At 38.7% G+C, this 12,615-nt stretch overlaps 1 protein-coding gene across 2 annotated transcripts in view; it reads right to left on the reverse strand.

The window, feature by feature from the left end:
* Window positions 1-11,956, reverse strand: part of STXBP5L (syntaxin binding protein 5 like) — a 181,135-nt gene extending 169,179 nt beyond the window's left edge. The window contains exon 1 of one of the 2 annotated variants that reach the window (XM_031555909.1): window positions 11,292-11,956. In XM_031555909.1, coding sequence (XP_031411769.1) covers window positions 11,292-11,474 — 183 coding nt within the window. In that variant the 5' untranslated portion in view covers window positions 11,475-11,956. The remainder of the gene's footprint in view (window positions 1-11,291) is intronic. The other variant, XM_031555905.1, reaches the window with a different exon arrangement.
* Between the last annotated feature and the right edge of the window lie 659 nt (window positions 11,957-12,615).

Raw genomic sequence — 12,615 nt, forward strand, 5'->3', positions numbered from 1 at the left:
TTTTTTAATGTATCCTTGGGATTGAAAAGTTTTCTAGAGTGAGCAGAATTCGACTTTTTTCAGATATTTTAGCTTCAAGATTATCCTGTTCATGAGTTGTGTTAGCTGAACCATTCAGTAGACCCTATGGAACAACTTCTACAAGAACTTCCCAAATTACAGACCTGATGAGTAAAAGGCAGTTGATGACATCTACAGCTTTCTAACTACAACTGTTTTTTTTTGTTTGTTTGTTTGTTTTTTTGTTCAGCTGGAAGCACTTGAAGTGATGTTCACAAGTAGCTTGGGAACAACTGAATGTATCTTTTTTGACAAATAAACACTTCCTTAAGAGAAGACTTACTCATCTCATGTTTTACTTATTGCTGATAAGGGATGTCTTCATTCAAATTACTAGTATCTAGACTGCAAAAATCTAGAAACACATGCTAGTTCAGTAAGCTGTAGAATCATAACTCACTTTTTATGTTAATGTAGACATTTCTCAAAGATCTCCACAACTCCGTATCTTTTTTGTGTTGTGTGGTTTTCTTTTTTGTGTAGGTTTTTTTTTTTAACCTTCTCATCTTCTCAAGTGGTAGAATTACTCAGAATAAATAATTTGATATTTGACACATGAACTGGTACTAGACTTACATATACTGTAAAAATGCTTTTACCTCTCATGTCACCAAATCATCAGGAATTATGAAATATATTTTCCCATGTATCCAATGTTTGACCTAACTTCATTACTCATTTTCTATTATATGCAATACTTCTTTACTCTCATGAATAAATTTGTTCTTCTCTACCAGAAAAATACTTACATTCTAGAAAAGATTTTATTAATTTAAAAAAAAAAATCTTTCTATTAATTCTGACTGGAACTTACAGCATTGCTTCTTAGATCTAGGAATGTAAAGATCAATAATTTTAAAGCCTTATTTTCATTCTTGCCTGTGTGTTTACCATCATTTCATGTGTGTATTTCTGCAATCTACATAGACATATAATTTATCTGGGTCTTGTTTTGTAGAATTATGTTTTAAAAGCACAGACATACACATATCTGCAGGATCATAGCTGAGTAAATATTTCTAAACTCTGGGATTGACTCAGAACTGCTATATCCATTTCACAGCCTTTTTTTCAAATCAGAATATTTGTACCTATTCTAACCTGAAAGTTCTGGTGATTATTCAATTTGTAGAAGAAAAAAAATACTGTTGAAGTTCATTGATCCTCAACATAAATGACAATTTTCAAGTAAAATATTTATACTGATCATGGTTTCAAATAAAGGACAAAAACAGTTTGGAAGAAGAACAAAGCTATAATGTACACAGTTAAGATGGAACAAAATCTTTATGATTGAGATTTTAACATGAATTAGAGCAGTCTCAAAGGTGATTATAAAGATCAGGTCTATTAAGCAGAGGAGTAATAACCTGTCAAACTTCAGTTTACCAGCCTCTTCTCATTAGACTTAGCCCAATGCTTCTATTTGCAAGGACTGTGAGAAAATGACATGAGAAACTACCACTTAACAGTAGATTTTTCAGTTATGTATTGATAAATCTTGTGTGAGCTGTAAGTGTAAGAAAAAACAATTCTAGAACTGTGTCTGGGCTTCCTCACAGCATCTACTCATAGAGATGAAGAAGAGGGAAAAACTGCAAACTTGATGTTAGGATGATGGAAAATTCCTACTTAACCTGCACAGTGTAGAGGATTAACAATACTGACTAAAACTTTCAATAGTCAGTAGAAAATGCAAAACAAAGTAGATTTTTTTCCCCCCAAAACAAAGCTATCCCCACGGCAGACAAAACCTGAAGAAAGTATTCTAAAGTATCAGCCTGTGTTCTCATAAATACAGGGCCTACCTACCTACCACAAACATCTTAAAAAAGAAGGTGCTAAAACGAGGGAGCAAAAAGGCAGACAGCAGATGGAGCCAGGATTGCTTTTCTCCACATTATCCAGATTTCTTTTGTCTCCTTTTTGGCACATAGTTTCTAGAGGCAGACTGTGCTCCCTAGGACGTGCAGTTTATATACAATATTTGAAACATTTTATTTGAAACAAAACAACTACAAATGTAGCTATGATTTCAGTATAAATCCTCATTTAGTTTTATCATGCTATTTTAAATTTGATTAAAATCATTTCAAGCAAATATTCTTTCAGTGAATTCCAAAAATATATATGTATATCATGTAAATTTACTTAAATTTCCTATATTCATTTATTACTTGGACTTGCCAGCATTCTACCAACGAACACTTTTGCTGTACAGAACATAACAGTATGTTTTTCAGTAGCTGAAAAGAGAAAAATCTCACTAGCGGTAATATGCAGTATCCAATGCAGTTATTTCATAGTGTATAATTTGGCTTTTCAGTATTAGGAGTTTTTCTTAACTTTTGTTACATGGTAGTTTACATTAGCCTGCAAAGTCATTATTTTTTCAAGGTGATTTTGCTCTTTTCTAAATAACTCCAGAAAATACAGGACTAAAATCTATTTTAAAATGTACCAATGGACTAATAAGGAAAAACTGTTCCTGCTGGTCTGCATAAATGTAAAATGCGTGACTGACATTTTGCAGATACCTGGCTCTGCGTAATATTTGACAGCAAAATTGATTTACTTAGCTAAATAAGTTTTGATGAGCTGTGTACTTGTTTAAATTGAACTACGTAGTCTAAGCCTGTGACTCAGGATGTAGAATCTATTTCCAAATTGTGGTCAACATGCCAATACAGAAGTCTCACTGAAGCAAACTCTGTATCTGTTTGTGGAGCAAGGAAAGAAGTTTTAACAGAAACTTGCATAGCTTCTTACTCAGCAATCTATGAAATATTCAAAAAAGGTCAACAATTACACCATTCATTGGAGTTATAGCGGTGAGAAACGGGTGATGGATGCTCATGAAGATGTGTTGTCATGCATTATATCCTCACAAAACAATGACATCCTTCCTTTCTATGCTTCTGTGCCTAGATTCTCTGTTGGTGATAGTATTCTCTGCTTAGAAAAGATAGACACAGGACAAGATGTTAGTAGGCTTCCAATCCAAGGCCACAAAAGAAACAATTTTATTAGCTAAATTTTCATTTTTCAAGGGAATAATTTTTCTTAAAATCTAACCTCATCAAATCTCGTGGCTTAACCCAGTAGGTGGCTAAGTACCACACAGTTGTTCACTCACTCCCTCCCCTTCTCAGTGGGATGCAGGAGAGAATTGGAAAAACAAAAGTAGAACTTGTGAGTTGAGATTAAACTATTTACTAAGATAGAGAAAAAGGATAGTTATGACTATATATATTTATATATATATGCAAAAAGGGAGGCAATTGGAAAACGTAAGAAGAAATTGCATTCATTGTTCAGTAAATATGCTGTAAGAGGCTTCCCACTCTTGCTAGTGAAACTGTCAAGAAATAGAAACTGTCAGCTGTTTATAGAAAAACCTTCTTTCAGCTACAGTGCAAAATAGATAAATGCCATGAATTTTAATAAACTTAGCTTTGGCTTTAAGGTAAAATAAAATTAAAAACAAATCTAATGATTTCAAAGCACAGTTTGACCTACCTGCAAAGGAGGAAAACCAGTTTTTCATTACTAGTATTTTCAATCGTGCTCACTTACTATTAATAATTCATAATTAATCTTCCTACCTTCTTTGCACATTGTATGTTTTATCTGAATTTAGAATTTAATCTGGAGTTACTGGCCAGCAGCTCATCTCACAGATGAGAGAGATACATTCTGAATGAAACCAAGGTACTTGGTGGCTGCTTTTTGCTCCCTCACAGCAGTGAAATACAGCAAATCCTGAATGTTAGTGTTCCCCCCAGTACTGATCAAGATGGTACCATGGGGATAGCTAGCAGGCACAAAGGAATACACGCTATATCCAAAGACCTTAAGAATCAAATCACTGTTTACATAATCACATGCCAGTATTCCTGCCTTTGCCTCATTCAGTGACCAACTAAAATATAAAGAAGGAGAAGCAATGAATGAACCAGGTTTCTTCGGACCTACTACAATGAACTTTTATCCACAGCTACAATGGAATATTCCTGCAGTAAAACTGATGCTGGGTAGCTGAAACTGAAAGCACATCCCCGTCCTTGAAAAATGCAATAGATGGACTGGGTTGTACAGAGCAGACATCAGAATTCACTATGTATGACTTTATGCAATGTCCAGTGGATAATAGGGAAATTTTCTCACAGGAACTGTGGCAAAGAATACAAATCATTGATGGCCAGGGTTGGAAGGGACCTCAAGGACCATGAATCTCCAACCCCCCTGCCACATGCAGGGCCACCAACCTCCCCATTTAATACTAGACCAGGCTGCCCAGGGCCCCATCCAATCTGGCCTTGAACACCTCCCGGGACGGGGCATCCACAAGCTCTCTGGGCAGCCTGTTCCAGCACCTCACCACTCTCACAGTAAAGAACTTAAAAGCCTCCATCCATCTGTCCCATACGCTGCGTACTGCTCAAACCAAATCTGATGGATGATAGGAACAGAGACTTCAAGAAAATAAGAAGATGCAATAAAGACTGGGCTGTAACACAAAGATACACCCATTATATTTCCACAGTAGCGGAATAGCGGTCCTGGACTTCTGAGTGTTTGACTCACAACATTAACTAACATTCTTACACTGCGGATGTTTTTATGAAACACAAGCAACAACGTCTAACTGATTTGAATCAAATTCTGCAACAAAAACATGTTATCAATATGTACCTATACCAGCACAATATCGCACTGAATTCAACACACCCATTAACCCAGACCCCTGAATATTAAGGATCATTTCTTTTTTTCCTCCAGTTCTGTATACAGCTTAACTCCAACGAACCATAAAAAGTGTACCTCTTCAGACTTTGACCCTAGCTACAGGCAACAGATTGTCTCTACTATTTTTTACTACCCACAGACTTTGCTGGTGAACTGTTCGGAATGGACACAGCACAGTACAAAGATAACATCTTATTACATTTGAGCGTATTTACCAGCCATCTGTACCTAACAATACTGCTTTCTCTTCTCTCCACAGATGCACATTACTCACACTTCTAATCATGTAAACCTATAGCTTCCTCCTATCCTAATATATATTTTGAGAAATTAATACATTTATATAAACTGCATTTATGAACACTTCATTTTAGTACAGCCAATAAACCAGTTAAAAAAAAACCACACATAAAAAACAGAAAAAAATAGGACATTCACAAACTATGATAATCCGTGCAAAATCAATTTGTCCCCTTCTTGCAGAGATTAATCAAACAGTGTTCTCCTGTATTTTTCTCTCATCACCTTTGCCTCATTCCATGCGTAGCACAGACTGATCTGTTCTATGGGCAGATCAAAGTTATTTTTATTGTTAAAAAAAGATACTGTCTGTCAAGCATGCCTATTTGGTACTGAACATGCAAGTTACAGATGAGTTGGAAAACTGAAAAGGAAATACTATCAATCCTCTTATCACTTAGTTTTATAAATGATCAAGCAAAGGGCCACGAATTGAACTTTTTACATATGGTTGTTAATAGTCTTTCCATTTTGCGATTGACCATTTTGAGGTTATGGAGCCTGATGACAGTCACACATCTTAGGTACAATTCAGGTCCAGTCTGAAGCTATAATTTCATCGACAGTCATCTAAGACATGAAGGAAATTCAGAGTTTTTCTGACTATCCTAGAAGCTAGTCTGTAGATATGCAGAGTACTTGCAACAAAATGAGAAAACAATGGAGGCATAACTGGAAAATGCAAGTGGTATAAAAGAGGATGCTAAAAATACAGACTCAAGGCAAGTCAAGCTGAACTCTCAAAACAGCAAATACTAGGCAATCTGGCATTGTGCAACTTTCTGTGCCTCGGTTCCTATCTATGCAGCAAGAACAGTGATATGTCCATCTCAGATAAATACTGTGAAGATCAATTCATTAATGTTTATAAAGCTTTCAAAAGTGCAGCAAAGAGCACTTCTGCTGAGAAAGCCCATGGGAAACTTAATACGTGGGTAAACTCTATGTATACAAAGATATATTGAAGTGCTTTCTGTTCAGCAAACACTATGTTCAACTAAATAAGACCTATAGAAGAAATAGGGGATAATGCAAATAAAGGCTGTATTTGCAAGCAAACATCAGAAAATTAGAATTTTCAAGTGGTTTGTTTTGCAATATTAAAACTCTTAAAATGGTTTTGAAGCTGTAATTGCATGTATTGGCCCTGAAGGTCTGCATTAATGCATTCAGGGCTAGTATAGACTAATGATCAAATAAAGGAATGCAGAAAATAAAGACGTTGTTTGAAAGAAACAAAACAACTACAGGTAGCTTAATATCTTCAAATTTCCCTAAAAAGAAGCTTCCAATATGCTGTGCTCTTCCCTGCTGATGAGCCCTATTTCAAATAACTACAAATGTTTTAGAAAGCAAAATACTTTATGATCATCACACATGTAATAAGATTACTGACATCTAATTACAGAAATGTCACTTATAGCACTTACACCCAGAGATGTTGTGGAGTCTCCTTCTCTGGAGATATTCAAAATCCTCCCGGATATTTTCATGCATAACCTGCTCTAGGAATCTGCTTTAGCAAAGGGTTGGATTAGGTGATCTCCAGAGCTCCCTTCCAATCCCTAAAATTATGTGGTCCTGTGACTGGGAATCTACAGTTTAATGTTCTATCCAAAATACAGCATGTGTGAAAAATCCTTCTCAACGTCATATTGTATTTACCACAGAATGAACTCTGAGTACTTACAAGTAAGGTTTAACACTTAATTGAAAGTGGGTTTTCTCTGAAATGTAAAGCTTCACGCTGGTATTTTTTTTGGCCCTGAGTGACCTTCTTAATGAGACAACACAGATTAACCAAACAGCTCATGCTAACTGAAACATTACGGACAGCTTGTAACAATTTTTTTTATTCTCTATAAGCAAAAATAAAACTGCCTGCTACTGCACAATTGTTCTTAAACTGCCATTTGGAAATTCATCTTATTTCTATTGACACTGAGATGCATATTCATGCTGCACCTCCAGTTAAAGTATCTACTTGACTGCTATCAAAGGGACTAGATGTTTGTCTTCAGAGACTGTCAAAATAAAGTATTACCATATCTAAAATGATGAATTAAAATTTAAGACACTGTTATAGGAAATCCAGATAAATAATGTGTGTAAATTTGCATGATAAACTGAAATATCTCAGTAAAATGTCTTTATGTAATATCACAAGGCAACATAACAAAGAAGTTCATCGAAACTAGACAGGTCTCTATTACAGCCATTATCCCAGAGGAGTGAAATGCTAGTGGTAGATTGAAAAAGTGAAGCTGTCTTTGAAATTTGGCTACTGACTGGATGCTGATTGGTTTTAAAAGGCAGTCACAACCACATTAGAGTTTGGGTAATAATTCAGTGACAAGTTTAATTTAGAGCTTCTAGAATCTTTTCTGCATATAGCCAAAGAAAATACACTAGAATAGGCTGTAGGTCTAGTCAAGCACAACTCTTACTACCAAGTTATGGAGATCTTGATCTTAAACACTCTCTGCATAAAAGTAATAACATCTTGCTCTACAAATTCAACTCTATAATTGCTCTTGAGGAACAGCTCAAGTAGTTCCTTACAGAAGACTCATTTTCATAAAGAATACACACCACGTGTTCTCAAAATCTGCATCTTCAGGGTTAGTCAGTTTTCCTCAACCTTCAGTACCACATTATAATTGACCCCCTACAAAAGTAAGAAAATCATTCTTTTCACCATTTACATCCCTTCTGCTCAAAGTTCTACTTAAATGACTTACAACATCCTAATCATCCCTGATTCCTGTATTAATGAGATCTCTTTCTGCTGCCGTATTTTAATTTCTACAAGCCATAAACAAATACAGGATGGCTCAAAAAAATCCTTAATAATAAACCTCAATAATAATAAATGAAGAAGCTAAGTCCACCGCCCTTGAAATTAATGCAAACTTTACTAACATATTCTATTGGATTGCGTCTAGTTTTTGGCATGACTCTCCGATCTCACACATTCAATTAATTTAAATCACAATCAGTATTTTTACCACGTGGATACCCATATCCCAAGAGAAGCCTTAGATACACAATATGATCTATACCTCAGCTTCCAGTTGTCACAAAATACAGTTCTGCCAAAATTTCATATTACATGAGTACTTCCAGAAAGATGGCAATGATTCATCACTACAGATACCAACACAAGTTTATGATGCTTTAAAAAGTCTACAGCTATTTCACGTGCAATCATTTCACGAATATTTCATTTATATTCTGTCAATACATAAGATTACATTAATGATTCAAACATAAATGGCAAAAGTGACTCATTGTGAGCATCTCGTTCACAATGAACATTTCGTATAAAACGAAATATTCAGCATACTTCTACTAAGATTTCATTTTGTCTTAAAAAGACACCATGGTAATTAGTATCCCAAAAACGTCAAAAACAGAGACAGCTTTCAGATGCATTACTAATAAAACATACATTACCAGTAAGACCAGTCTGCTGCTAGAGGATTCAGATCAGTGTTTTTAGTCAAGAAGACCTCCTACAAACTTCACAAAGGCAATTTATTTAAGTAAAGAATGCAGTGTAAGGCCCTTTCATTCTTAATGTATGAGTCAGCTTTTACACTACTTATCTAAATGAAGATTTAATAATCAGTAAAGAAAGAAAAAATTGGTTTGGGGAGGTACTCGAAGCAGAATCCATCTATCATGATTGTGCAGATCATAACAAACCAATACTGCCATTAGCTTCACTCTGTTTTGTGTGCAGCAGGATCACAGATCCTGGATCCTTAAACTGCAGCCTGTATTACTTATGTAACTTAACGTGAAAGCAGACAACTGAAAAATCAGAAGTTCTATGCCACAAAAGCTTTGGGAAGGGAAAGCTTGGATTACATGTATGTTTGGCAGTATTTTTTGTCTAATACATATCAACTAAGATACAAATTATGGCTCAGATTGTGCACCCTGCAGTATGCACCATAAACCTGTATATGTACCTGCATACAGTCCCACTGCCTTTGGTACACTTGCACAGTGCATAATGCAGGACTGGGGCCTGTGAGCTTTTGTCAGTTCACTCAGACATGCTTATACTGTTACTAAACAGCAACACAGCTCATTAAGTAGAACCTGCTGACTAAACCTTGCAGTATTTCCTGAGCTCATAATCAGGGATTATTTGGGGAAGTTTGCTTTTAGTACGCTTTTGTACCTTGAAAAAAGGAAGCCAATGCTTTGTATACCATAGAGTGGACTTCTGCAGTACCACGCATTCATAAGCAAGTACTGCTGCAACCAAAAACACTCCCATACAAATATTTACTTTGCTGAGAGCATTTCAACCTGACAGCTAAATCTCCTAACTGAAAAAAAAAAGAGAGGCAAATATTACCCACTGAAATCTTCTAGAAGTGCTGTATTCCTGGGCACCCACATCTCTAAGCAGATCTGTCAAAACCTAACAAAACTGCCTGCAAGAAATATCAAGCCAAAGGTGGGAAATACAAAGATAGAGAATTAATTGATTTTGTTTATAAAAGATTTGTCGTATATTTTTGCAAATATGCCACACATCTATCACATAAAACACAGATTCCTGGCATTATCAAAGGAAGAATTATGTTGAGTCTTAGCCTTACTCAGAATTCTCAGAATGTCAGACCTAAAGATATATCAACGTAACTTGGTTATTTGCATCATTTTTCTTCTGAGGGGACAAAGTGGAAAATCACTGTTCTGGATATCTTGAATTTCATAAACTGTTGTAATACTGGATACATAAGCAAAAGGTGTCAAATTAAGCCCCAGTGTAAACAGACACAATTGTAATAATTTAGCACTGTTAAACAACAGATTAATTTGACTCAGGACACCCCATGGTACAGAACCTATTCAAAAGGTCTATCTGACTGTTCTAAGTGATAGGGGCTCATCTTTCTTCGCCTGAACTCTATATGAGTTTTAATACTCACTGTGTCTGAGAACAGAATAAAGTCATCACATCTGCTATTATGAAAGCTGTATATTGCACTGGGACAGATTTATACACTCTCCTACAGTTTTGCCTTGCTTGCTTATATTTCATCCTTCTTCCTCAAATACTGGGATGTGCTGAAGTGGGCTATAACCTAAATTCCAACTCAGTTGGTATCTGACTAATGAAACCATGCTTAATAGGTGAAGCTCTTGTAATAACGTAAAGTGCACTAGCTAAAAATTCTGTTTTTGCAGGTCCTAACAGATACACAAACACACAAACTTCTAGTAAAGTCAACACAATTAACGTCAAAGTTAAAGATAAAAGTGTAGGACTAGAGGATAAAAATACAATCTCTCATTTCTTTTTTGTACTTCATTACCAAAGTATTACTTAAAACTCCAGAGCTGGTCAGAAATACCAAGTCATTTCTACTGATTTCATTGTGCACTGGGAGCTCTTTTGCAGGAAACAGACATTAAAACAAAACAAAACAAAACGATAAAAACCATAAAGATATTTTATGCTTGCTATTTGGAGAAAATTCCCACAGAAAGATCTAACCAATACATAAAAGCCAATGCCAAACAAATTTGGAAACTTTCAATATTTATGCCGTTCCATTAAGTTTACTGTCATACAATCATAATCTTCAGCACCGATGCTAAAAAAACAAACAAACAAACCCTAAACATACACCCAACCCCTTGCAAATAAGAAAAGTGCTATGTTCAGCAATCACTGTGCCATCTTTTGTTTCCAGCTTGTGCCTCTTCCCTTAAGGAGAAGGAAGAAAGGGTGATAGTATAGTTAGGTTGCGGTTGGACTCGATGATCTTTAAGGTCTTTTCTAACCTGAGCAGTTCTATGATAGCTGGGAGGAGGGGGAGTACAGATAGACAATTTTAAATGTCTGAGGGCTTGTTATTTATATTGGTACCACCTGATTAGCTCTTTGTCCACAATCTCGCTGCTAGTTGGGAGACCAAGTGCGTACTCTGGTTTTGCTCCCGAATCCAGATTTCAATGAACATACCGCTACTCAACCACCACCACAGACATCTCTGCCTTTCAGTACAAAGTCCTTATACAATCACTGCAGTTCTCAGGTAAAAAAGCTCACTGGCATCCCATTTCCTTCCACCCACCCCCCCGCCCCACCAAGCCCCTTAAGCTACGCAGCTTTCCTTTCCTTACCGCTACCCGAAGGGATCCCCAGCCCTTACCTTACAGATCTGGAAATAATCCGAAGTTAGCGTCTCCTGGATCTCCTCCCGAGGAGTCCCCGCGGCGCCCGCAGTTCCACCGGGATGTGCGGAGCCTCCGCCAGCCCCACCACCGCCAGCGCTGCCACCGGGCGAGGAGGCGGTCAGACCATCCAGAACTTTGCGAAAATTGAATTTCTTCATTTTGGAAAAAGCTCGAGGAGGAAGGCGTGGGGAAGGCGATAGGATGTGCCGCCACACATCCAGCTACATGTAGCGAGAGTCTCTGATGGTCCTCCGAGCGAGGCAGCGCTTCAGCCCCTTGTACCAAACCAACTAATCGGTATTAGGTATAATTGACTGAAAAATACAAAGGCTTCATTTTGTCAGGCTACCGGCATGGGTCCTTTCGGGCAATAACAATAAAAGAAAGATCCACAAGCAGCAGAACTAAGCTTTACGCTCGGACACGGAGCGATGGAACGAGGTCCACCCAGACATCCACATCTGGCAGCGGGCTATGAGCGAGAAGTCAATGGAGAATTCAAGCCAGCATCTGACCGAGCGGGGTCCATCCCCCTCCTCCTCTCGCCCTCGGTACTCAGTTGTTTCGACAGCGCTACAAAAACACGACTGCACCCAACCCCGCTTCCCCTCGGCACCCCTTCGCTGAGAACTGTCTCCTCCGGGGGCTGGGCGGAGCGCTTCCCTCTGCTGCCCCCGCCCTCCTCCCGCTGCTGGAGCCGCCCCGGTCCCTCCTCTCCCCTCCCTGCGGAGGATGCGCAGCCTCTGGGAGCCTCTCGTCTTCCTAGCCAGCGAGCAACGGGCGGCGGCCGTCCTGAGACGACGGGACAGCTTCGCTCGCTGCCCGCTCACGGAGCCCGTGCCGGAGGGAACGGGGGCTTACGCGCCTGGCCGCTGCTCCTGCCCCGCCCTCTTCTCCCTCACGCCCCGCCCCTTCAGAAGAGAGCGACGGGGCGGGGCAAAAGGCTCGTGACTGACAGCGGCTCTTGATTGACAGCTGTTCTCATTGGCTCGGCAGTCGATCGGCTGGACGAACGGACCAATAAGCGGAGCGTCAAGCCAAGCGGGCGGGAAGACCAGCTGAAGGAGAGGGATAGCGAGGCAGAGCTCCGCCGCCTCTGATTGGGTACACTGTCAAGATGAGCACGCGCTCTCACTAATTGGAAAGGCTTCTAACCTCCGCGACGCCCCGCCCCAATGCGGCGGTTGGCGCTGTCCCGAGCGCGCTGGGCTCAGGCGGCTGCGAGAGGTCGGGGGCCGTATGGTTCTGACCTGAGGGCCGAGGCAGCGGGGCTGGCTCTGGAGGGCGTCGTCTGCCGCT

This window comes from Meleagris gallopavo, chromosome 1 (assembly GCF_000146605.3).
Source record: "Meleagris gallopavo isolate NT-WF06-2002-E0010 breed Aviagen turkey brand Nicholas breeding stock chromosome 1, Turkey_5.1, whole genome shotgun sequence".
NCBI classification, from domain to species: domain Eukaryota; kingdom Metazoa; phylum Chordata; class Aves; order Galliformes; family Phasianidae; genus Meleagris; species Meleagris gallopavo.